Genomic DNA, 27290 nt, shown 5'->3' on the forward strand with positions numbered 1-27290 from the left:
GTTCTACCGAGGAATTATTGAGTCTGTCATCTGTACCTCTAGAACTATCTGGCTTGGCTCTGCAACCAAACAGACTTCAATGGATAATTAAAACTGCAGAAAAAGCAATTGCTACCAATTTGCTTTCCATTGAGGACCTGTATACTGCACGAGTCAAAAAGAGGGCTGAAAAAATATCTACAGATCCCTCAGATCAGTGGTGGGTTTCAAAAATTGTTTGAACCAACTCTGTGGGTGTGGCCTCCTTTGTGGGAGTGGCTTGCCGCCTATGTGACCGGATATAAAGATGCCGACAACACTTGTCAGAACCACTTTAAATTACCTCACACACAACACTGGCATGCATAAGAATATGCTGTAAACTTGTTTTTTAAAAGGCATCTTTGGTTTGCGTTAAAGCAACTTCAACACACGCAATGCTCTGATTGCACCACAAACGCAGTAGTCATCCTTACCTTTTACAGAGGCACTGAGTTTTATAAATATGAGCATGATAGTGTAGAATAATCATATCCAAGGACCAGTGGTGGGTTTCAAAATTTTTTGGAACCTCTTCTGTAGGTGTGGCCTGCTTTCCAGGTCCACTGGTGGAACCTCTTCTAACCAGTTCGGTAGATTTGACGAACCAGTTCTACCAAATAGGTGTGAACTGGTAGGAACCCACCTCTGCCTCAGATCCTGGACATAAATTGTTTCAACTTCTACCCTCAAAACCACGTTATAGGACATTGCACACCAGAACAACTAGATACAAGGACAATTTCTTCCCAAGTGCCATCTCTCTACTAAACAACTAATTCCCACAACACTATCAAATTATTTACTAAGACTGTATACTATTATTCTTCTCATCCTTCCTAGTACCTATCTCTTTCCACTCATGACTACAACCATGTTGCTTGTATCTTTAAATTTATGTTGTTTTATTTGTTTCCTACTACAATTTGATTGCTTATTAGCAACCCATGACTATCACTAAGTGTTGTATCTTATGATTCTTGATGAATGTATTTTATTTTTCTTTATGTACACTGAAAGCATATGCAAGAAAGACAAATTCCTTGTGTGTCCAATCACACTTGGCCAATAAAGAATTCTATTGAATTCTATTCAATCCTATTCAATTCTATTCTTTCTTATTTTTGAGCATAATTTAGATTGAAAAAATTTGATGCTAATTAAAAGTGACAGTTTTGTGCCTGGTCTTAGTCAGTGATGGCAAACTTTTTTTGGCTCGTGTGCCATAAGGGGGGCACAGGAGGGGCATGCACGTGCGTGCTGCACCCACAATGCAATGCGCAAACCTCCCCAGTGCACATTCGCACGTGAGGTGCTCCCCCCCCATTTTTTGCATGCTTTTTTCTCCCTCTCAAGCTCCAGAAGCTTTATAGGATCCTGGGGAGGGTAAAAACAGCCTCTCCCGCTCCCCGGAGGCCCTCAGGAAGCTTCAGGGAGGGCAAAAACGACCCTATGAGCAAACCGGAAGTCACTTCTGGTTTGCTCGCAGGGCTGGTTTAAGCCCTCTGGAGGCTTCAGAGACCTTAAGGAGGCTTCCCTGAAGCCTCGAGAGGACTAAAAATGACCCTACATCCTCCGGAGGCTTCAGGGAAGGCTCTGAAGGTGCCTGAAGTCTCCAGAGGGCTTAAACCGACCCTACGAGCAAACCAGAAGTCCATCCCCGAACTTCCGGTTTGCCCGTAAGGCTGTTTTTTTTGCACTCTGAAGGCTTCAGGGAAGCTCCTGAAGCCTCCGGAGGAGGCGGGGGATGCTCTTTTTGCCCTCCCCAGGCTCCTATAAAGCCTCTGGAGCCTGGAGAGAGCGATAAATGGCTTTAAAAAAGGCTGAATTCAGCTGGCCAGCTGACAGGGCAACGCCTCGCGTGCCCTGACAAATGGCTCCACATGCTACCTGTGGCATGCGTGCCATAGGTTCACCATCCCAGATCTAAGTCATATCCTGTAGAAAGACATAGGCTCCATGATTTCATTTATAATATATATCAGCTTTCTCCAATATAGTGCCAGTGAGAAAGTTTGAGGCCCACAACGTATCAGAGAGTAACAGATTAGAAAAAGCTGATGTAGCTCATTAAACTACCAGATTCTTTTGCCGCATATGACATCATACTCATGTCAAACAAATTAATTGTATATTTCATAATGCATCAGAGGACAGTTTAACCTAGGGTTAAAGGTAGTTCCAATGCTTATATTTAAACAGCTGAATTATATATCAGGCTAAGGCAAGGTTTGATTAACCATGGTTTGCTATACCAAAAATAATTGGCTAAATCCACACAAAATGGTAATCTTAAATAGGTTTTTATCATTTAACATAATGCTAACTAATTATCTTGCTCCGGACATAATACTATACTACAACTGAATATAAAGAAGCAATCATTCTACTCATTAGAAGGGCACCAAAGATTACCTGAGTCAGGAAGGATCTAATTTGAATGAAATATAATCTCTTTGCAGACTTGCCTAACAAATCACATTTTCTATCATAAGGAATCACTGCTTGATGAATATTTAGTTTACACACTGTCGATCTGATTGCATGTCTGCATGTAGATACGTGTCAGCATATATTTGTTGGGAAATTGCTGATCAGCAATGTGTACCTCAAGCTAGTTGTGCTGGAACTGTTTAAGGAACAAATCTTGATGTTCAAGATTTGATTCAATAAACCTTTGCAATTATTGTAATGTATTGGGTAGTGGTGCCTTCTGTGATGATTATACCCAGCTGGGACAAAGATCCTAAGAAAGTTTTAAAAAAAAAGGTTTTTTCCTTGTATTATGGTCTTAATACATGTGGAGATCATGAGTTAAGGGAGGCTGTTGTATCAATCAAACCATTGTTTGTGAAATTATTTGGGAACTGCTATGCTCTCTCCATATGAGAGCACAGCACTTCTCAAATAATTTCACAAGCAATGACTTGATACAACAGCTGTAAAACTCTTAAAACTGTAGTAAATAACAGTAAGAGACATCAATCTAAAAAACAGCTACAAGTTACAAAAAAACACAAGAAATTGCTATCTATGTTCTTTAACAGGATGAAACTAAGTTGCAAACATTTGACTTTTAAGTTCTTTTACAGCGAAGCCAATAAATAAAACAAGCCAATAAATGGAGCAAAAGATGCCTCTTGTTTTTAAAAAAAATGTATATATGAATCTTTTGTAGAGAAAACATCTACACGACAAATACTGTGAACTCTTGATTCAATCGTCTAAGAGAAGTGATGTCTGTTAAAGTCTAATGTTAGTTAAATGATTGATGGATTTTTTGAGCCTCAACGCAAACATGGACTCTGTGCCAGTGCTATTGCAGCAGCAGTGGTGATGAGATGGCTATCAGGGAGAGAAGAAGAAGGAAAGAAAGTGAAATCAACCATAGTGCAGATATCTTCGCAGCAGCTTTAAGTCTGGAGACCATGTTGCTAAGGAATGGCAACCATGTAGCACCTGGAGCCAGATTGGGCTACCACATGTATTGAATGACACCTTCATAATCCCTAATCAAGTTGTTCAGGCAGAGTTTGTTATTGCCCAAAATTTGGACAAAGTTCAAAAACTGGAAGTTGTAACAATAAAATTCAAAATCTCTACTGAGATCCATTAAATCAAGTTTTATTGTACGTAGCACTTATTTCATTTCCAAATAAGATATTCTTTTTTTCAAAAAAGAAATATCTTGTATATTACAGAGCTTGAATTTAATAGATTATTAGAATTAAAGATAAATGTTTTCCTATTCATTAGTATCTGACTCTAGGGCACAGTGCTCATCTCTGTTTCTTGGTTGAGACAGCCAGCGTTGTTATTATAAATACAAAAGAATTTTCCACCTGACAAAATACCAAGCACTAATATTACTGCATCTGGGTTTTTAACTATACTTTCTAGTAGCAATAGCATATCAACACATTTAACATACCCAGCCATTATTCTGCTCAAAAGAGTGACATAGAGGGCAGTGCATGTTGAAGTAGAATTACTGTATTTCTCAAGCTTCTTCTCCTAAAGGAGTAGAAAACAAAAAAAAAAATGAATCTGTCTACAATGTTGAAAACTGTTATGAATACATAGGTTCATATGGAATTCAAGAAACATCACACCAACACAATCATACAATTGCCCTTTGCACTTATTGCCTTCCGGATGAGTCACCTTGTTACAAATAAATTTCATAAATAAATAAATAACTATACAAAGCAAAATATAATAAAAATAATTTTCAAAAATATATTTTTACAAAAAAATAGTAATAATAAAAGTGCATTACAGACAAAGTTCCAACATAGTGAAACAAGGGCATAAGTATGGAACTCTGGATTTTTTAAAACTAGGTGTCAACTTGTAAAGCGTTACTATGACTATTATCAAGTTGACATTGGAGGGAGGATTCCATGCATACCTTCAGCCAGAGTCGGATCTCATATTTCTACAACCACGTTGGTGGATATGATTTATGACACAGACTGAGGGAGGGGAGAGTTAGGAGTAAAGTGCAAAGACCATTAACCAGATATCAGTTTCAGCTCCACAGAAGAACATGCCAAAATATTGATCCTAATAAATGAATGAATTTCTTTTGAACTTTGTCTCGAGGCTCGTAAATTAATTAGGTAATCTTTTGGAAACTTCACAGTATGATTTTTAGAAAATCATACTAATATAACGAGGGTTGAGGATTTTTAGAACAAAACATCAGTATTTAGAGGATCATAATGAAAATACTTCTTGCATACATTCTCAAACTTACTGCAGAATGAAAATGATACATCAAGAACTTTATTGAAATGTTACTTGATTTTGCTAAACCTCCTTACCTATTCACAATCATGTATTACGCAGTTTAAAATCTAAAGCTCACAACTATAATCTGGAGAAGATAAGCTCCAGATAAGCATACTAATCATAATAGCAAGCAATGGAACAAGCATAATTTCAATGGTAAATAACCTGCTATTATAAATAGGGCTTTGTTGTCTTTCATACATTTTAAAGCTTGAGCTATCCATTTTCGGTGCCGAACATTTTGATTTTTTTCTTTAAACTTATATGAGATAAAAGTAATTATTTCTCTTTTTAATTTGAAACATTTATAATTAAGTCTGGTAAGTAGAAAGATAAAGAATTAGTATTTATGAAGCAGCAATACCTGTTCTTTGGTCAGCTTCAGACTTGCACTTTTGCATTCTTCATTAATCAGGTATTTCACATAGCTGACAGCTAATGGTTCAAGATGAAGGGTAGGCCACAGCCTTTCAATGAGAAAGCAGAAAGTGACATCTATGGAATTTAACATGTGTAAAGAGTAGATTTAAGAACAATTTTAAAAACCCAGGGCAAATCTCTTAATCTTCAGTGTTCTGAATGTTATGTGTGCCAGATGGCAAAACAATCACTTAGAAGAAACACAACTGTCTCAAAAATCAAATAGTGATTATTAATGGTTTTTCATCAAACTAAGGTACTACAAAGCTTATATTCCAACATTTTTATTAAAAGACTTGAATTGGAAACAATTCCTATTAAATGTCAACAGTCTCAATTGGGTAGTTAATTGGGTAATTAATATCCTAGAAAATAAATATTGAGGTAAAATAGAATTGATAGGAGAAATTAATATGACAGAAAAATGATAGAATGATGGAATTTAACAGAGGTATATACAAAATTCTTCACTTAAGAAACAAAAATCAAATGCGAAAGCATAGAATAAGAAACATTAAGCTTGATAATAGTATTTATGAAAAGGATCTTAGAATAACAAAATTATGAGCCAACCATGAACATAAAATAATTTTGCATAGCAACACATTAAAATCAAATTATCTCCAAAGCCAAAATCTTACCACAGAGAAAATCTTTTCTTATTAAGCAAGCCAATAAAATCATTTTATAAGACAGCAATGTTTAAATGCTGTCTCATATTACAAAACATTCACTTAAGCCAGGGGTTGGCAACCTTAAACACTCAAAGAGCCACAAAGGTCCTAATCAAAAGCCCCCTTCCCCCCCCCGCCAATTCAATTCTGGAGCCTACCGGAAGTCTGGTTCCCCCACAATAGTGTCTCCTCCTAGCGCGGCATCCTTTTTCCTCTGCCAACAGGAAGTCTGGTTCCTCCATCATAGTCTCCTCCTAGCATGGTGTCCTTTTTCCTCTACCTATTCTAACCAAAAACCCTAACCCTAACCCTATCAATTGTGGAGCCAACCAGCGACAGGGAGTCACAGCACAGGGATGAAATAGCTACATGTGGCTCCACAATCTAGCAGTCCTGCTAGAAATACTTCAAAACCTGCTCCCAGAGGGGAGCAACAGAAACAGAACGTGTAGTGGGTGTGTTGGTCTCTAACAATTCTTTGAGCTCTAAACACACAGCACTTATAAGCAATATCCTGAATAACAGGAAGTGAGCTTCTTATAATCTTCTCTGCTGTCCTTACCACTCTCAGAATGGACTTTCTCTCTGAAACACCTGCAGCCACCAAACCAAACAGTGATGTTCTCAATTGTGCCTTTGTAAAAAGTGGTCAGGACAGAAAAAAGATGTGCTCCCCTCATCTGATGCAGGAAATGCAGATGCTGATTTGTACACTTCATTAAGGATGATGGGTTGAGAGACAAGTTCATACTATTAGTTATCTGCACCCATAGATATTTAATACTGCTCACCACCTCTACAGCTGCATCCTTGATACTGAGTGGAGTATGACCATGCCGGCTCTTTCTAAAATCTATGATGATCTCCTTTGTTTTATTAACATTTAGAACCAGGTTACTTTTATTGCACGAGTCCACCAGAGCCTTCACCTCTTCCCTATAATCATCTTCATTGTCATCCCGGATAAGACCCACCACTGCCGTGTCATCCACATACTTCACCATATGAGGCATAGCAGATTTGGCACAGCGGTCATGGGTCATCAAGGTAAATAGTAGCAGCCACAAGACACAGCCCTGTGGGCTCGTACCTGTACTCAAGGAGATAGAGTTAGAGACTTTACTTCCAACTCGCACAAACTAGGGTCTCTCAATAAGAAAATCCATTATTACATAAAGGAGTATTAAAACTTAATAGGCTCAGTTTGTTCACCAAATGCTGAGGAATGATTGTGTTGGAACACCAAACTAAAACCAATAAATAGCATTCGCACATGAGTATTCTTCTCCTCCAGGTGCCAATGGAAGATTATGCACATAGGAAAGAGCATCATCTATAGAGCGGTTCTTCCAATAGGCAAAATATAACAAATCCAATGTAGGGGGAAGGCAGAAACCATATAGTCCTTCACCAATCTCTCAAAACACTTTATCATAATGGAAGTGAGTGTAACTCATGGTAATCATTAAGGCATGTAGTAATAATTTTTGGGGGTACAATGATGGCAGCCTTAAAACATGATGGAAACATGGCCTGATGCAACAAGAAACTGAAGGTGCCTGTGAGAACAGTGGCCAGCTGGTCAACACACTATTTGCCCAGGGATATTATCAAGATCCACAGCTTTTCGAGTATTGACTTTCTGCAGGACCTCCTGAACAGCAGTTGTATCAAACCTGAGTGCCTGCTCATCAGGGAGGGGAACGGTCTTCCTTGCTAGAACATTGTTTGTGGCCTCAAACCATCCAAAAAACATATTTAGCTTGTTTAGTGAACCCGTGTCACCCTTACATGTCAGGGTGTCATAATAATCCAAATACTTTGCCACATATGTTTCAGATCCATAGGATCTTGAAAAAAATTCTGTACTTTTTGACTATAGGCCTGCTTTATTGTTTTTATAACACATCTCAAATCAGCTCTTGCTATTCTAAGTGCTGTGACATCACCTGATTTGAAACTGGTGTTTCTCACTTTCAACATCACATGGACCTTCTGAGATATCCAAGATTTCGCTTTGCTTGTATGACAAAAGTCTTAAGAACACTGTCATCCTCACATGTTTTTGCATATAAGCAGACACAGTAGAAGTATATTCATTCACATCAGTATATTGTCCATTCATTGCAGCCTCTTTAAATAAGTTTCAATTAAATATGTTTCAATTAATCTTGCAGAGCTTCCATAGCTCCTGCTGGCCACATTCACTTGTTTTCTAATTGGTCTCTCTCTAATTAATAAAGACTTATATGCTGGCATAAGCATCACAGAGGATCTGAGGAGCCAAAAAGAAGGTGAGGGCAGCCTTAAATGCTTTATCAATGTCAGAGTAAGCTAAGTCCAGGATGTCCCCACCCCTAGTGGTAAAGTCCACATATTGATGGAAACTAGGGAGGGCTGCTTTCAAGTTAATATGATTGAAATCCGCTATCACAATGAAAAAACCCTCCTGGTGGATAGTTTGCAAGTCATTGATAATTCTATAAAGACCAATCAAGGCTTCATTCTTATTGTCAAGAATAATATACAAATGAACTTTTTTCATATGTAAACACATCTCCCACTTGCATCCTGAAGTGTTACAATTCAGGAGCATCTACAGTATTTTTCATACTTTAAGATGCACTAGATTATAAGATGCACCAAGATTTAGAAGAGGTAAACAAGAAAAAAAAAGGTTTTGCCCTCCCCAGCCCCCAGGAGCACTCTGCAGCTCTCCCAAACCCTCTGTGTACCCCGTTTTTGCAAAGGTCCAGCCATAGTCCAAATCTAACAGTAGCGAGGACCCAGAGACCTGATATAATGCTCTCCCACCAGTTGGCAAACAACGCCAACTGGCTACCAATGGGGGCCACCGAGGCCCACTCATTTATTCCTGTGGAAGAGGCATCTGCCCCCCCCCCCGAAAGGGCCGCTCACTCTGGGGCTGAAACCAGGACCTATCCGTGTATGAAGACCTATCATGCCCCCTGTCCTGACGCAACTGAAATCCTCTAGGCTGGTAATGATAATCAGTATCAGCACTCCTATAGGGCGTCCTACACGTGCAAGGTATAAACCTATGTTCCTGTGTCTTAGTCGTGGCAGGCAAAACCTTACATTTGTTCTTATCCTCAATAAGAATCGGGTACAAGATTTCACCAAACAGATTCTTCCCCGTATATGGGCCTGCTGCCAGCCTCCACTTTGCCTTAGCGACCGCCTGCCAATTCCGGAGCCACATCATCCTTCTAGCTGAAACAGAAGAGGAAAGAGCTCTGGAGGCAAACTTGGCATTATTCAGGGTCGCATCAGCCGAAAACTGTGTCACAGCGATGACCTTGCTGATATCCTGTAGCAACCTCATGTCATGTGCAGCACATGCTCCTGCATCTGTTTAAGCCACATCAGCATGGCACGGTTGAATAAGGATACAAAGAAGGCAGCCTTAATCGCCCATGTTGCTGCAAGAAAGGTCTTACACAAAGTTCAGTCCTCTTATCTTCCGCCTTTAAGTTGTCTGTCACATCACTAGCTACCATGGGTGCCGGGGATGCCAAGGCAGCCACATGAGCATCCTGTGCAGAGCTTGAAAAAAATCAGGCTCCGCATTATTGAAGCACCTGTCATTACCACCTGGGGTGGGGAAGGTACCTGGCTTGGCCCACTGCTTCTGAATGACATCCAGAAATAGCTTCGGTGCAGGAATTTCCTCCTTCCGTGCCGCAGGCTCCACGAAGAAACCCCACTTCCACGGAGCCTTCTTTGATGTCGAAGCCTCAATCGCCAACTCCTTCTCCTTCAGCTTGTCAGCCTCCGTCTCGACAGCTGCAGTACTTCTGGTCTTGAACAGCAAGGAAACAAACCCACAAACGTGGGGACATCGGGTGCCAAACCTTCATCATCAGAAAGCTCCATCTCCTTCTACTCCTTTTCCTCCTGGACCGAAACCTCGCTCCTCAATGGAGACACCTCTCCCTGCGCTCTGTCCGAATGAGCAACCAGCTCCTGGATGCATCTGCGCCTGGCTTCCATCAACTCCACATCCGCTTGGTCAGAGGAAAGCCCCTAAACAGCTATGCCATGTGCAATGACTCGATGAATAAGAGATTCTATATTATCAGGCAAATCATCGAATTCACCAACAGCATGGCTATGACCAGGCCCTGGTGCCAGTTTTTGTCTCCGGACTGGTCTTGAAACAAGCTCTAAGCATGAAAAAGGAAGATCAACGCCTTCCTCGTCCTCCACCTCCAAAAGAGGGGGTGAAATAGAACCAGCCCTTGGAAACCCAGAAATCCTGGGGGGAGAAAGGGAGGGGGATAGCGGTGCCACCCTCAAGGCAGAAGGGGACCTCACTGTAGGCAAGGAGGCCTTCTCTTTGCCCCCATGCCTGGGCTTCTCTGATCTCCCATCCCCTTAAGCACCCTGCCTGGTGGCAGGTTGTTTCACCAATATAGGAGGGCTAGCTGGGGAAGCCTTCCTCTTCCTGGAGCCCTTAGAAGTACCAGCAGAAGCCATCCCAGAGGTGCTCTCACTGGGGGAGTCAGACATTGTGGCACCTCCTAACAAGTTGCACCCACAGAGGCTGAGGTTCGCTGAAGCAGCAAGGGCCAGCTGACGTCCTCCAAATAACTGCGACTGTACACGCAACAGCCGGCAACCACAATGAGCCTCGTGGCCAGTAATGATAAAACAAAATGGCCGCTGCCCTCGTGACTCCTCAAAGGGTCACCCAAAATGGCCGTCTCCCCGTGGCCTCCAACCAAATGGCCACCGCCACCACCAACAAGATGACCACCGCCACGAGGACCTCACCAACATGGCTGCCATCCCAGAACCCTTCCAAAATGGCCACCCCCAAGGCCTCATACTCACGTGGAAAGGCAGCTCCCAATAGAAGAATGGCCCAGCAAGCAAACAGCCCCAAGAACACCTGGCACGGCCATGCAGCACCACCGCACCCACAGCCTACACTGATAGCGCCTCCGGCTCTCTGCACTCACCCACTGCCATGTGGAAGGTGCCAATGCTCTTCCAATGTGTCCCCACACCAGTAGTGCCACCACCCGCCTGGTACAGCCTCTGAGAGCCAGCGGCATCGCAGGGGCCTGCCTCACTCCACGCACGATCAAGCAGCATGACAGCGGAGCCAATGGAACCCACCAGTGCAGCTAGCAGCACCTCTCTGATGTCCAGAAAGCCTCCAAACAGGCACCCAGTCCATTTGCATCACAATTGCAATAAAAAAGGGTGAAAAACAACTTGGAAGCCAAGTTATCCATCCAGTTGAAGCAGACAGCACCAACTACACCAAGGAAACCAAACAAAGGAATAAAAACTAACCACTAAAGGAAACAAAACAAAACAGAACAAAACCAGCTCATGAGCAAGTAAAACATACATCTCTTCTCGGGCAAGACTGAGTCGGAATTGGAAGCAGCAAGCGGGAGTTGGAGGCGTGGCTTCAGCTCTGACTCAGTCTCTTGGGCAAATAAGGATTGAACAATCCACTTCTGGAGCCTCCTGCACCGCTGGAAAAAATTTTTTTGTCTTCATGGATTCATAGTAAAAACATTCTGCCATATGAACTGTACAGATAGAGATGACTCTTATAAAGTACTTAACTGCTGTCTGCAACTGAGATAAAAACTAACATGCCTGATTTTTCCCAGCTCAATAGCGTAGTTTATTGTATAACAAAACAAGTTTACCTCCAAGCTTGTGGACAACTTTCAACATTCACAGATACCACAACTCTTACATTCACTGGCAATGGATCAATCAGCCACTTCATATGCTTTTCAGCTTGCTGAGAGACATAAAGTTAATTTAAAATTCAGAATGCTGTAATATTTTTCTCATTGAAAAATATCCTTTACATTTTTTTCTTTCAGCTGCCTACATAAAATGGACTGCACACATACAAAGCATAAAACTATGTGTCTGATGTTACATATATGATAGTTACTATCTCCAGAACAAAGGACCTTTTCCTGGCCTCTCTATAATGATTCTGTTTTAGCTTAGGAGTTGCCGGCAATGTTTTGATTATTAAACATGTTTAATATTATAATTAAACTTTATGTGTTTATGTGGACTATTTGACTGTATATATAAAATAAATCATAGCTTAGCATATGTGAATCCAGTAATCAGGAACAAAGAACAATATTCTGTCCCAGTTCTATTCAGGTTTCTTATCGTATGCAGTTACAAATGTGAATATATTTTCTCTGTATGTTTATAGTACATTGTGCAAAAAAAATTATCTTAAAGTAGTAAAAAATAATCTAAACAATTCTAAATCCATCTTTCAGTAAAAGCAGAAGTCAAAGAATGCTATACCTGTATCCGATCAACTGAATCAATAATTATTATAATGTTGCCTTGCTGGCGAGCAGAAAGTTTTTCTAGCCAACGAGGAAATTCTTCTAATAATTTAGCTGGTTCCAATAAGGTAGGTGAAACTGACCAGGAATTTTGCATAAGCTGTGAAAAAATAAACAGAAACAAAAATGCTTCATTTTAATAATATTTTATCTAAAAATGAAACAAAGAAGTAGATCTTTTTAGACTTTATTTGGTTGAAGTGATTTTTATTTTAAAAAAATATTAGAAAAAAAAATTGTGGCTAATTCACTCTATCATCTTTCTGTCCTAAGCCTGGAATAGGAAATTAATAATAAATTAATAACCTCTAACTCCAAATTTAGCTTATATGATATTCCATAATTTTAGGCCAAGAACAAAACTAAACTGGCATTAAATGTTCCATAATTTAGTTGACATACTGATTCTAACCATAAAAATCACTCAGCATGTTTTATATTTTCTTTTTCCTTAGCCTAATGACAAACTTAATGTCGTTTTGTTGCAGCATAAATACATCTGCAAAATATACTACTCTGAAACTATAACATAGAATAGTATTGAAACATTATTATTATTAATTATTATTATTATTAATTATTATTATTATTATTATTATTAAGACCTTTAAAAGAAAGGTCAAATATTACAAATTATGTACAAATTAGAATGTACAATTCTTAGTCCTTTGAAAGGGGACGGTTATACTCTAACCGAATGGTTAATATGAAATTCTAAAGTGCCTTCTAGTCAAAGAAACTATAAAAACAAGCAATTAGGATTTTTTTTCAGTATCATAAGCAAATAAACTAAGAGAAGCTAATGCACTAGCAGAACAGCTGCCAATTGGGAAACATAAACTATGCTTGCCTAAAGCCAGAAACTTAGGAAATATGGCCTACTTTTATTCCTTAGTCAGATAGCTAGAAAGGACAGTAGAATACATTTTTTATGATTGATACTTTATACTAAAGGGAGATTTTTTGCTTTTGCAAATTTGATACTAAGGTCAAATTAAAATAAAATTTAACCTTCAAATTATTATACTCCACCAACATATAGATTTGTAGATACCCAAATTTAACCTTGAAATTATTATACTCCAACAACATATGGATTTGAGAGTACCCAAAAATTTGAGTTTCTGCAGTCACAGAATATATATTTTAATTTTACAAGATGTTTAAATCAAAACACGGTTTAATTTACTATTATATCTCACTTGGTAATTTATACTGTGTTAATTACAGTTCTCAATATTAATGGTTATTTTAGAGCTTAATTTTGATTTTTAGACTATAAAATATTGTAATATGTTCTTATTAATAAACTAATCTTATACTGAAACATTTCATTTCTATGACATTGTTAAATCCCAAGTTCATCAATTTCTCTTAAATATTTTATCCCTTTTTCTATTCTTTTTTATATTTATATTTTTTTGAAAGCATAAAAATATAAAAAAGAAAATTAAGCATTATATAATGAAATAGAATTCTCATTTTATTATGTGAAAAAGTATTGTGGTTCCCATAGGCTAATACACAGTAAAATATACCTACTTTTAAAGTGAGACGTTTAAGAATCAGTGTAGGCTCCGAACTGCTGGACATTGGTTTCCCAACAAAATGATAGAGAATGAGTGTATTTGGAGAATGCTTCTGCTGTAATTGAATCCTAATAAGAAAAAATATATACTTATCAACTCAAATACTACAAACAGTTCTACCAAAATATAGATGGTTATGTTGTTATACTGGAAAGTTTTTTTTATATGGCTATATTTAATTTTTTAAACATTGAACTATCAACTAGATATTAATGATTGTTTCAAAAAAATGGAAAAGAAAATCTGTTGATCCTTGCATTAAGGGACTGGCCCACTTAGTTTAGTGTCACATAATTGGCAGGAGCTCTCTAGGAACTCATACTGTAAGTTTTTCCAGACTTGTCTTGAAATATTAGGCATTGAATATGATACCTTCTGTATATAACTTATTTTGCCAATGAACTGACATTCTTTTCAAAAGACTTAAACTTCTGTGCTGCAGTTTCTTTGGCATTTGGTCTTAATGGTGTCATCAATAACAGTTTAAATTCTAAAGTTAAGGTAAATGAACAAACAGTCCTTAGAAAGTAAATAGTGATATATATATATATATATATATACATTTTAAAATTTAAATATCTGTATCGGTATACTTTATACAGATTACAGTGAGACACTAAAAAATGCAACTAAATTATGTCATTGCACAGGTGAAACATTTTTTTTTCTTTTCCTTGCTGAACAATATTCCCACCAAGATAAAATGTCAGGAATGGTCACAAGGATAGCTGGTTGGAGGATCGTGAAAACCTAGATGGAGAAGATTCTGTGGTAAAGTAACAAATGTGTAATATGCAGAACCTAGCTAACTCTCTGCAAGAGAACTCTATGGAACAAATGGAGGGGGGTAGACAAAATCTTATGACAGAGCCCATTGTATATAATATAAAGTTTAGTTTAGTTTAGTTTATTTGTCTTGTATGCCGCCCACTCCCGAATGACTCCGGGCGGCTCACAATAAACAAGGGAAGGGGATAAATAGACAAAAACAACACTTTAAAATACGCAACATTCACAGTTTCCGTGGGGCTGGATATTTCACAAGCCCCCTGGCCTGCTGGCGCAGCCAGGACTTGGTGGCTTTGCGGAAGGCCGGGAGGGTCCGGATATCCACGGGGAGGTCATTCCAGAGGGCTGGAGCTGCAACAGAGAAGGCTCTCTCCCGGGGAGTCGCCAGCCGACATTGGCTGGCAGATGGAATCCGGAGGAGACCTAACCTGTGAGATCTAATCAGATGGGAGGTAATCGGCAGGAGGCGGTCTCTCAGGTACCCAGGTCCGATGCCATGTAGGGCTTTATAGGTAACGACCAGCACCTTGAAGCGGGTCCGGAGACTAATGGGTAGCCAGTGCAGCTCACGAAGGATAGGTGTGACGTGGGTGTACCTGGGTGCACCCACAATCGCTCACGCGGCTGCGTTCTGGACTAACTGAAGTCTTCGAACACTCTTCAAGGGCAGCCCCATGTAGAGCGCGTTACAGTAATCCAGTCTTGAGGTCACAAGGGCCTGAGTGACTGTCTGAAGGGCCTCCCGATCCAGGTAGGGTCGCAATTGGTGCACCAGGCGAACCTGGGGAAAGGTCCCCCTGGTCACAGCCGATAAATGGTGTTCAAAAGTCAGCTGGGGATCCAGGAGGACTCCCAAATTGCGGACCCTCTCTGAGGGGCATATAATTTCATCCCCCAGCCTGAGAGATGGAATACTTGGCCAATCTTTGGGAGGGAACATTAGAAGCCACTCGGTCTTGTCTGGATTGAGTGCCAACTTGTTTGCTCCCATCCAGACCCTAACAGCCTCCAGGTACTGGCACATCACTTCTACTGCTTCGCTGAGTTGGCACGGGGCGGACAGATACAACTGCGTATCGTCCGCGTATTGGTGGTACTTAATCCCGTGCCGGCGTATGATCTCACCCAGCGGCTTCATGTAGATGTTAAATAGGAGGGGGGGACAGGACCAAACCCTGCGGCACCCCATAGTTGAGGGGCCTTGGGGTCAACCTCTGTCCTCTGACCAACACCGACTGCGACCTGTCCGAGAGGTAGGAGGCGAACCACTGAAGGACGGTGCCTCCCACTCCCACCTCCCGCAACTGTCGCAGAAGGATACCATGGTCGATGGTATTGAAGGCCGCTGAGAGGTCAAGGAGCACAAGGATAGAGGGGTGAACCCTATCCCTGGCTCGCCAGAGATCATCGATCAGTGCGACCAAAGCAGTTTCCATGCTGTAACCAGGCCTGAAACCCGACTGAAAGGAATCCAGGTAATCAGTTTCATCCAAGGACCGTCGGAGTTGAGAGGCCACCACTTTCTCAACAACCTTCCCAACAAAGGGCAGGTTGGAGACTGGATGATAGTTGCTCAAAATGGCTGGGTCCAGAGATGGTTTCTTCAGGAGGAGTCTCACCACCGCATCCTTTAGGAGGGGCTGGAAAATTCCCTCCCGGAGAGAGGTGTTAACTATTGTCCGGATCCAGCCGCGTGTCACCTCCCTGCTGATCGAGACCAGCCAGGAGGGCCACGGGTCCTGTATACAAGTGAAGGCACTCACCACTCCCATGGCCTTGTCCACTTCCTCAGGAGAAGCAAGTTGAAACTCAATCCATAAAGTATGCTCAAGACCTTCCCCCGGTACCTCAGCTGGTACCGTGCAATTGGAGTCCAGCTCTGTCCGAATCTGAGTGACTTTATCCGTTAAATACTGAACAAATTCCTCAGCTCTACCTTGTAAAGGGTCATCCGCATCCCTCCCTTTCAAGAGGGAGCGGGTTATTCTAAACAAGGCGTCTGGGCGCGATTCAGCGGATGCAATAAGGGCGGCAAAATACGAACATTTCACCACCCGTATTGCCATGAGATAGGCTCTGATAAAGGCTCTCATCAGTGCTCGGTCTGACTCAGATTTACTGGCCCCCCAGCACTGCTCTAGGCATCTCTTTTGGCGCTTCATCTCCCGGAGTTCCTCGGTAAACCAAGGGGCCCTCCTGGATCTGCTGCCTCGGAGAGGTCGCAAAGGCGCAATCCGGTTTAGAGCCCCCACCGCCGCTGTATTCCAGGCAGCGACTAAGAACTCCACCAGATTGTGGACGATAGTGTCAGGTATTTCTCCAAGTGCCGTCTGAAATCCCATAGGGTCCATCAGGCGCCTGGGGCAGAACCACTTAATCGGTTCCCCCTCCCTACAGTGGGGGATTGGTTTCCGAATGTCAAGCCTCAGTAGGAAGTGATCAGACCATGACAAGGGCAAGGTTTTAATGCCCTTCAACTCTAGATCATATCTCCACTGCTCTGAAAGGAATAGAGGTCAAGCGTGTGACCCGCTGAATGAGTCGAATCCCGAATTACTTGGGTCAAGTCCATGGCTGTCATGGAAGCCATGAACTCCTGCGCCCCGTCAGAGTGTTCACCAAGTGTAGGCAGGTTGAAATCCCCCAGAACCATAAGCCTGGGGAACTCTACCGCCAACTCGGCTACTGACTCGAGGAGCGAGGGGAGGGCTGTTGCAACGCTGTTGGGAGGTAGGTACGTTAGCAACAGACCCACTTGACCACCAAGGTCCAACTTCATCAACAGGCACTCACACCCGACAAGCTCCGGAGCAGGGATCCTACGAGGAACTAAAGACCTTTGGACAATGACAGCCACTCCCCTACCCCTTCGCTGGGGTCGCGGCTGATGAAGCACCTGACATCCTTCTGGGCACATTTCAGTGAGAGGGACTCCTCCCTCCGGGCCCAGCCAGGTTTCAGTAATACATGCCAGGTCTGCCCCCTCATCTAAAATTAGGTCAAGGGGAGCTTTGTGAACCACAGACCTGGCATTTAGCAACAACAGCCTGAGACCAAGGCCCTGACAGTTCTCGCCATCTGGCCGTGGAGTGGAACTAGCAGGGCCGGAAGGAGGGATCTCTGTGATGTAGCGAACCCTCCTTCCCCGGTAATGGGTAGCTCTGAAGTTCCTGTTGTACCTGCCTCTCCCCATAGTGACCGTAATGCTCTTGCCCACCCCCGCACCCGTAGACCCCATATCCCCTCCCACAGCCTCCGCTCCATACAGCAGGCGATTTTTGTCACTCATTCTGGGACGGGAGGTAGGCCTGGGCCCCCTACCACTTCTGCAATAGCACTCAGTGGAGGGGGCACCAGGCTGTACTCTCAATCCTCTCATACATACACAGCCACTCATCCATGCATTCCCCACGTATGTTAATTAAGCACAAAAAATACAACAATATGGGGTTAAAAAAAAGTGGGTACAAACATCAGCCAGGCACACCATTCACACTACATTCCTAAAATGTGCGGAGCCCTGAGCAAGTACGGTTAAGATAGTCAGTGGCGCAGAAAGAGGAGGGAGAGCTGCTCCGCCCCTCTCCCTTCCTCAGGTTCCAAAAAGCACCCAAAGTCAAAGGTCCAAAAAAAAAACGTGATTGGGTGGGCGATTGTAAAATAGAGGGTAGATGGAATGATGGCATTCTGCCCCTCTCCCTTCTTCTAAGTCCCGAGAAGAATCCCAAAGGCCAAGGTTCGTAAGTCTGTGTTGGGTGAGGTGGCTGCAGATGGAGGGGGGAAGGGCATAAGCACCAGCTTGAAACAAGTGGTAACTTTGCAATCTCACCCCCTCCAGATCACGGTGTAGTCCAAAACAACAGCCAACAACAGTCCATAGGTGGTATATAGGTGATATGCGGGGGACTGTTAATAAACCTTAAACCTTAAACCTTAAACCTCTCCTATGGGCCTGAGAGGATCCAAAGTCTGGGGGTGGCTAGAAAGGATCGAAAGAGAGGGGGAGTGCATTGGTTGATAAAAAGTTGAATCCCCACCCGTATTTCTGCCATCCTCCATCACTCCTTCCGCAAAACAATGCCCCATGAATACACAGTCCATGGCGCCCTAAAGTTGTATTAAATGGCCGCTATCCAAGTCAGTGTTCCAGGGGCAGTGACGGGTGGCAATGTGGTTGGAGGTCTGATGATTCAAAGGCCAAGGTCAGATGGTCAAAGGCCAAGAATGGAGGACCAGATGCTAGGCAGGGGAAAACAAGAGGAGACTCCGCAGCAACGAAGGCAAGCAAAGGGAAAGGCTCGCCAAAAGAAAGCCCAAACACACAAGGAAAGAGGCAGCGTCGACGAGAGGGCCGAGCAAAATGGAGAGAGGGGGGGAGTGTTTAAGGAGGGCCGCGGCGGCGGCAAGCCAGCCAGCCGCCTGATCTGCCCAATCCCAGTCCAGTCTAGTTCAGATCGATCCCCGCCTCTCCGGAGCGATAATAATTGATAATAGGGGTTAGATAGAGTCCCCAAGGCTCACCAATCACCCAGCAAAGCAAAAGGCACTGTAGTCGCCCAAGTCAGTATAAAAAACGCCACTGTCAGCAGCACGGTGCCGCCATCTTCCTCTCCGTGCAGCGCGGGTAGTTCAGAACCGAGGATCGCGTAGTCCTGGGTTGCCCAGGAATGGTAACTCTTCCGGATATCTAGCTCCTTGTGTTCCTTGGGTTCCAGTCATCCCAGGGGACCTTTTCAGATGATTTTGCAGCCGGTTTCAAAGACTCTCCAGTGCTTTTTCGCCGAGTCGCTTCAGAGCGAAAAAGCCTGGCAGCCATTCGGAACTCACACATGTGCAGGAGGTGTAGTGATTCATTAATACTATGTCAACTGATCTAGTATGTTATATCTGTGTAATGAAGTGACTACTAAAGGAGGATTTAAAAATGAAATCTAGTATGAATGCATATCTGAACATACACGTACAGTTTGGTATTTGTTGGAGGGAAACATTTTTTTTAAATGTACAGTTTCTAGAAATACAGATTTTTTAAAAAAAATATCTATAATACCATTTTGATAAAAGAAGAGATTTTCCGGAGCCTGGCTGTCCAGTTACAAGGAGGGGTGGAATTGGTGCAGGGGCTGCCACAAAATCATTCAGACTTTCATAATACTGTAAATGAAACAACACAATATAATAAATAATTGTTGAGTTAAGTTCAAATATTTACATTTACTTGATTATAAAGCTGTGTTCATCCAAAAAATAGTCTTTTACATATTAATTTATGTGCATATAAAATATTGGCATAAAGGATCCTGTTAATTAAAGATTATGACTGGAAGGAGCTAGGAAGAGACTGGTGTTACCCCTGCCCTTTGAAACATTCTTCCCCTAACAGCTGAAGCTGCTTGGCTTTTCAAAAAAATCTGCATTCTTGTTTGGGGCATAGAGAAGAGCAAACACCTGTGAGGCTTGTTAGAACCTACATACCCTCCCACCTTTTAATTAACTTTTAATGTCAAATTTTAACTACCTTTGTCTCTCCTTTACAATTTTACATTCATTTTATATTTTTATTGTCTTTTAATTAAATTTTATTTGTACACTACCCAGATTCCCTCTGTGAGGATATGGGAAATTTCTAAATGTGACGAATGAAATAAAAAAGCTAAAACAGAATTTACTGACCATAACCATTATTGAACATGATCATAGTCCTGATTTACGTTTGATCAATTACAATCCTCACTGGTTTGAACAGCATGAAAAATTGAAGGATGGTACAATTTAGTGTGTGGGGGTTACCAAATCAATTAAGTTTTAGAGTACTTTGAGACAAGACTTATTTTCTAATATCCTGACCTTAATTAACTGAATTTTACAAAGTGAAATTGCAACTCTCTTATTCTTTCCCAACACTTCAACTATCTCTTTTTTTCATTCCAGGAATAATATATTAAGGAAAAAATAGTTATGCAGTGCTAGAGTGTACTCAAACTACATAATTCAAAGATTACTTTTGTTTTTATAAAAATATGAGGGTTCTATAAAAATAGGCCGTTAATGAATCAGATAATTAATATTTAAACCACCTTCATAGGGTATAGCTATAGGCTATGTGATTTGTTGCTTTTGATTTAGTATTTTCACACTATATAGCAACAATGTAAATTGTTTGTTCTTTCTGCTCAGCCTCACCATTATGCAAGCATAGTGATAGTCTTGTGTAGGTGATTCATAAGAATGTCTTTGCTCTGCAGACGTTTGAATAATTCTCTTTGATTTTTTTTCATTTCTTAAGTATGATTTTGTCTTTGTTTGATTGGTTACAAAAAAATATTTTTGCCCTTTCCAGATATATATAGCAAGTGTTGTTCTGCCTATCACATATGAAATAACAAAAGCTTTTGCCCTTGAACTACAAAAATGATTTTTCTCAGAAGGTCTGGAGGTCAGCACGGTGCTGTATGGTTGATACAGTATCCTGCATACTTCAGGAAGTATTTTTAACTCTACTTATAAATATTACTTTATTATTACTTTATTCTGGAACAGAATATTCTTCTTTTTATATGAATCTTTTTTATACCATTGACACTTGTTCTATGAAAAAACCCTAAAAGATATACAGTAAAACTTTGAATTTTATTGATGATACATGATACTTGATACAATCACAGTACGTTCTTTTGAGAATGGAAAATCGAATGGTAAGTGCATAACTGGGGAGAGTTGGCTTGGCAGCATAGTTTGAAAAAGATCTAAGAGTAGATCATTAGTTGACCATCAACAAACATGGTAGACCAATGCAGTTATAATATACATTAAAAGATATATGCGAATATAAAAGGTAAAAGTTCCATTGTATTCAATGCTGACCAAGCTGAACACTGCCCAACCTGAACCCCAAGGTTACAAAATAAATATATACACAAAACAGATTAATTGTTCCATTAAAATAAATATGAATTCTTAATAGACTGATAGGAACTCAGAATTATTAGATGTGTGTTATTACAGATAATGTGCATTATTACAGATCTCCAGATATCCCATTATTTGGAATAATAAGTTCAGTTCTGGACTTTAAAAGGGACATAGAGAAACTGAAGTGAGGTCAGAGAAGAGTTACCAGTGCGTAAGCAATAGTTAAATATGCAAGGTAAAACAGAACATTAATATGAAATATTATAGCAACATAAAAATATTTAAATGCTGTCATATTCAAGAGGAGACAGATATATTATCTGTTAAGATAAGCCCAAGACAAGAACCAATAGATATAGAAGAAGATATTCTATTTGAATACTAGGAAAAATGTTCCAATGTTAAGAGCTCTTAAGCAATTTAACAGCCTGCAGCAAAAATACTTCGTATGAGTAGTTTGCTAATAGGAGTGGTATTCTTGCACTGAGTAAGGGACTAGACTAAACCACCTGTGGGATCTCTTCCAATTAATAAATTGTATGCTGAAATATTATGAAAAGCTGTCATTTTGTCACCCTTAAATTGGGAATAAACTATGATAACTATGAGACCTCCTCAGATAATAAGCTCAATTAGGCTTTTGAGCACGTGCCCTAAAATAAGCCCTCCCCCCAAAATAAGCTCTCCCCAAAAATATTGCAATATAGCAGCAGCCATGAGGTGACCATGCTTGCCGCCTCTTGCACCTCAAAAATATGAAATCTCCCTAAAAATAAGGCCAAGTGCTTATTTCAGGGGTCAAAAGAAAATAAAACCCTGTCTTATTTTCAGGGAAACACAGTGTGAGTTGTCAGACAAGAAAAGTTTAACTTAAAAATTCTGGCTTAGTCTTACACATGAAATTCGCTACAGAATGTAAGCTTGTTTTCCCTGCAAATAGAAGATTAATGACAAAACAAAAAATCCTCTACAGCTAATAGCTTAAATTCAACACTACCAGTTTAAACCAACTTCATATAAATGCATAAGAATATTGCATCAGTACATTCTAAATACTAATCATAGCATTAAATGGCATAAAACACTAATGTATTATTTATTAGCTTGGGTTCTTCATTTGGAATTATTATTATCCTCAATTGTCTATTTAAGAAAATGTATATGGCCAACTCACTCTCAGTAATTGTGGGCAGCTTACAAAGATAAAATTCCAATGAATAACAATAAAAAAGAATAACATCCACCCCATGGTGACAACAGTCAATAAAATAAGCCTCTTGATGGGCAACAACCCACTCTGGGTTTCCCAGGCCCTTTGGCAAAATCCTGTCTTGTGAAAGTTTCAAAATGGGGACCAAACTTATTTCTGTGGGGATGATGTTCCAGAAAGTAAGCTATCACAGAGAAGGCCTTCTTCTTGGTCCGTCTAGATTTAAATATAGTCTTCAACTTAAAACCACAATCCAGCTCAAAATTTCTGTTGTTCAATAAGACAATTTTAAATGAGCTTTGCCCCACATTACAACTTTTCTTGCCACATTTGTTAAGTGAATCGCTGCAGCTGTTAAGTTAATAATATGGTTGTTAAATGAATCTGGTTTCCCCATTGGCTTTGCTTGTCAGATTACAAAAGGCGGTCACATGATCCTGGGACACACAGTTTTCATAAAGTGTCTAAATTTTGATCACATGACCATGAGATTCACACAATTTCACAGTAACCATGAGATAAATAATAAAACAAAGAGAATATTCCTTTATCCCATTGTTTTGCAAATTTATGTACACTGTATGATTGTTTGAAGAGAAATTCATCTGTACCACCAGACTCTAAGTGTGAGGAGGAAGGGCAAGCAGTAAAAATGAAAGTGAAACCTTCTAAGCAGCTTATAAATGTAATATTAAAGAGCACCTGTCATTTCAGATCCATCATGGCACCGCCTGTTAGTGGGCATCCATTCACCTGATGCCTGCCAGATCCCTCACCTTGTTGTGTCACTGCTACATCACTAGCAATCTCATTAAAGTAGATGCGACTGTCGGTGAGGGAACAACAGAGGAGGAGGAGAAGCCTCCTCCTCCTCAGAGGAGCCTCTGCAGGAGAGAGATGACAGTTGCTCTTTAAAAATTATGATTTAAATTGAGTTGTTTTAAATTGACTTGATTTAAATCAAATCCACCTTGCCAAATAAACAAAAGGAAGATACACTAATAAATTAATATTATTTAACTGCTGCTCTTTCAACTGTGGTCTATAAATAAAAATCGTGCTAATATCAGTGTGTTTTTTATTCTAAAAAGTTTCAGCACAGAAGCTTAAAATTCCATCTGCATAATCTACTTCTGCCTAATGAAGTATTTTGCATTATCTCAGTAGTCAGATTCTAACAAATAAACTAGAGTTACATCACGGCAGTTTATTTCCAAAGAGAGAAACAGGAACCACATCCACAAAATTTTAATACAGAATTATTAGCATCAATTCCCAAACCAAATCTTCCATCTATCTAAGACTTGAAAGCCTTCAAGATTATTTTCAAATCTGTTTTTTTTCTATATTTTCAACAATGAAAAAGAAAAAACTCACAAACATTTTATGCATTTCTTTCCTGCAGAGGATATGAACTTACTTTGTCAAATCCTAGCTCACACGTCGAATTAGATGCCTGCTGGAAAGCCTCCATTTGTTCTTGTTCATCATGTGCATCCCATAGTACATCTCCAAACAGTTCCTCTTCAGGAATTGAAGAGTCACCATTATCAGTCACATTTTTCTTTTCTATATGTGAAACTTCACAGACCAATATATCCTGTATGAGAATAGAAGTAAATCTTATGAAAGCAAAGCATCATTATTCTTCTTTAAGGACAGTTTCTAAAAAGACAATATTTCAGGCCCTCGATTCCTCTCCAGCATGAAAAAAGGACTCTTCATAATTTGTTCACATGAAAGAAGACTATGGAACTTCCTTGGAGAAAAAAAGATTTTTTTAATAGACAATATTGTTTACTATATAGTACACTAGATAAAAGAGGGAAGATGTTGCTCAATGTGGAATTGTTGTATCATCCATACAACCAAGTAGTTTTGTATCCTTATTGTATTCAATAGTAACAAAAAACAAAATTAACAAAGGATTACCTTAGCTGTCATCTTACCCATTCCTGGAACAGAAAATTCTGTATTTTAATACTATACTAACTATGCTGTCCCAGAAACTAAAGCATTAGGTTATAAACATTTTAAAATCTTCAGAAAAACTTGCAGATAAACAAGGTATTTTCAAAATATTGACAAGATACTCAGTTTTTGAAAGATAAATATTGAAGTGATCTAGTCAAACATCTGATAGCAGAAAATAGTCAATAAGCATTTAGCATAAAATGCTTTTTAGGATAATTATACTGACATGATGATTGAATTTGTAAACACTTTCATGCTATTAATGCTTTATATGAAATTTAAAGTATTTTAGATGTAAAATTCAAAGGCATAATTAAATGTTCTGACTTATGAAAACAAAATCAAGAAATCTAAGTGAATGTGCTACAATTAAAAAAGAATTAGAACATTTATATGCTGCTTTTCCATCACATAATCTTCAAGGCAAGAGACAAAGGGTAATACCTGTTTTATAATCTTTTCCACATAATTATATACTTCATATGCTCCTTCCTCTAATCCTCCCATGTGGTTGATGATCTTAGGGAGAAAAGAAATCATCATTAAAAGATTATGTCACCTTACAGCTGACAAGATTTAATAACAGAAAGATTTATAATGCTAGTTTTATATTGAACAAAATTTACATACTTATAACGAAGGCCAGTTTCCCACAATTCTTAAAATAAGCATCAAATACCCAGACTCCATATAAAAAGCCTGAGTAAAGCCTATGTTATTTAGACATAAAATAAAATTAGCGATGCACAAAAAAGAAGTTCAAGATATACTTATTTTCTATATCAATGTACTTTTTTAAAAGCATAAATCTAAACACATTTTGATTAGTACATACCTCCTTATTAGATAATTGTGCCACTATATTTCCCCTAATACCGTATATACTCGAGTATAGGCCGACCCGAATATAAGCCGAGGCACCTAATTTTACCACAAAAAACTGGAAAAGTTATTGACTCGAGTATAAGCCTAGGGTGGGAAATGCAGCAGCTACCGGTAAATTTCAAAAATAAAAATAGATACCAATAATGTTTTTGAATATTTATTTCAAAGAAAAACAGTAAACTAGCGGTGTATTCAATGAAATACTTCACTCACCTCATGATGCTGATGTCCCGCTGTGATGATGATGTCCCGTGCAGCCGCGGGAGCGATGTCCCGCCTCCTATGACACACGGTACAGTGATTCCTATCATTGGATCACTGTACCAGAGGAGGTGGGACATCGCTATGTGGCTGCTTGCCATAACAAGGAGGAGGTGGGACATCGTTGCAGAGCGGCAGGAGGGGGAGGAAGGGGAATCGTAAGACAGCCCTGCATTACATTAGAACGTGAGGAGGGGGGATGGTGCGGTGCGCGCTGCGCGGCAAACTGACACAGAGGGAGGGGAAACTCACAGGGGCACTGGGCCATTCACGAGTGTCACCCAGCGGCATGGCCCCGCCCCTTTTTCTCCTCCATTTCGGGCAAATTTTTCACTGACTCGAGTATAAGCCGAGGCGGCTTTTTTCAGCCCAAAAAGTGGGCTGAAAAACTAGGCTTATACTCGAGTATATACAGTAAATATCCTCTGTTAGAATTTGATATGCTATAATGATGGACATTCAGTTACAAACTATATCTTTAGCTTTCTAGAGGCAGCATTTTACATTCAGTGGGAATAAAAAGGGTAATCTGGATTTAAAATTATATTAAATTATAGCTTGATTTTTTTTATATAAAATGATGTATCATTGGCATTTGACCCCAGGTAGACTAACAAAAATGTATAAAGGGATTTCTAATAAGTGTTGAAATTAACTGCTTTGATTTGAGATTATGGACTAGACAGACTTGTAAGAGCCTGGAAACTGTTTGTAGACTTTGTACGCACTAAATACAATAACAGATGGTTAACAAAGGGATTTAAAGATTAGTGTAATGTTTAGTTTAACTAAACATGGGAGTTTTTACTTCTTTCTTCTCTGTATGTTCATGGTATGTGTGTATATATAATGTGTTTCTGCAAAAATAGGACATGTCCTGATAATAAGCCCAATTGGGCTTTTCAGGGCATGTACTAAAATACCCCCCCCCAAAAAAAAATACCCCCCCCCAACTACTTAAACACAACCAGTCCCCACCATTTCCACTGGTTGATTTACATGCAAACAACCGAGTTGAGGAGGTGAGGCTGGAGGGGGAGAAAAGTGGGGATATGCCCCACACACCCTTTCTATACCTATCGGTAAGGCTGATGGACGGGCAAAAAGAGGGCCCGCCGCAAAAAGAGCAGCAAGCCAGCAGCAAGCCAGCAACACGCCTCATGCCCAATTCCTTGCCATGCAAATAGAGCACCTCCTACCCTGCCCCAATGGCAACAGCACTCAGGCTGCTTCCCTTCCCCGCCGTCTATTTAGCGAGAGGGGTGACAGGTGGGGCAGGAGAGAAGCGAAGTGTGTGTCCTAGTGGTACCTGAGATTTGCAGCTCCATCGTGTTCCTCGATGTTTTGTTCAGGGAAGAACCTTGTAAAAAAATCCTCATGAGTTCAATCAAGC

General features: G+C 40.3%; 1 protein-coding gene across 6 annotated transcripts in view; it reads right to left on the reverse strand.

Moving 5' to 3' along the window:
• NPHP3 (nephrocystin 3) overlaps window positions 1-27290 on the reverse strand; it is a 96895-nt gene that overhangs the window by 42435 nt on the left and 27170 nt on the right. For all 6 annotated transcript variants that reach the window (XM_032235160.1, XM_032235159.1, XM_032235158.1 and 3 more), the window contains exons 8-15: window positions 25196-25270; window positions 24198-24377; window positions 19706-19809; window positions 13820-13934; window positions 12234-12377; window positions 11600-11697; window positions 5177-5279; window positions 3950-4032 (exon numbers count right to left, since the gene is read on the reverse strand). In XM_032235160.1, the coding sequence (XP_032091051.1) occupies window positions 3950-4032; window positions 5177-5279; window positions 11600-11697; window positions 12234-12377; window positions 13820-13934; window positions 19706-19809; window positions 24198-24377; window positions 25196-25270 (902 nt within the window). The remainder of the gene's footprint in view (window positions 1-3949; window positions 4033-5176; window positions 5280-11599; window positions 11698-12233; window positions 12378-13819; window positions 13935-19705; window positions 19810-24197; window positions 24378-25195; window positions 25271-27290) is intronic.

Source organism: Thamnophis elegans, chromosome Z (assembly GCF_009769535.1).
Source record: "Thamnophis elegans isolate rThaEle1 chromosome Z, rThaEle1.pri, whole genome shotgun sequence".
In the NCBI taxonomy this organism is placed as follows: Eukaryota; Metazoa; Chordata; class Lepidosauria; order Squamata; family Colubridae; genus Thamnophis; species Thamnophis elegans.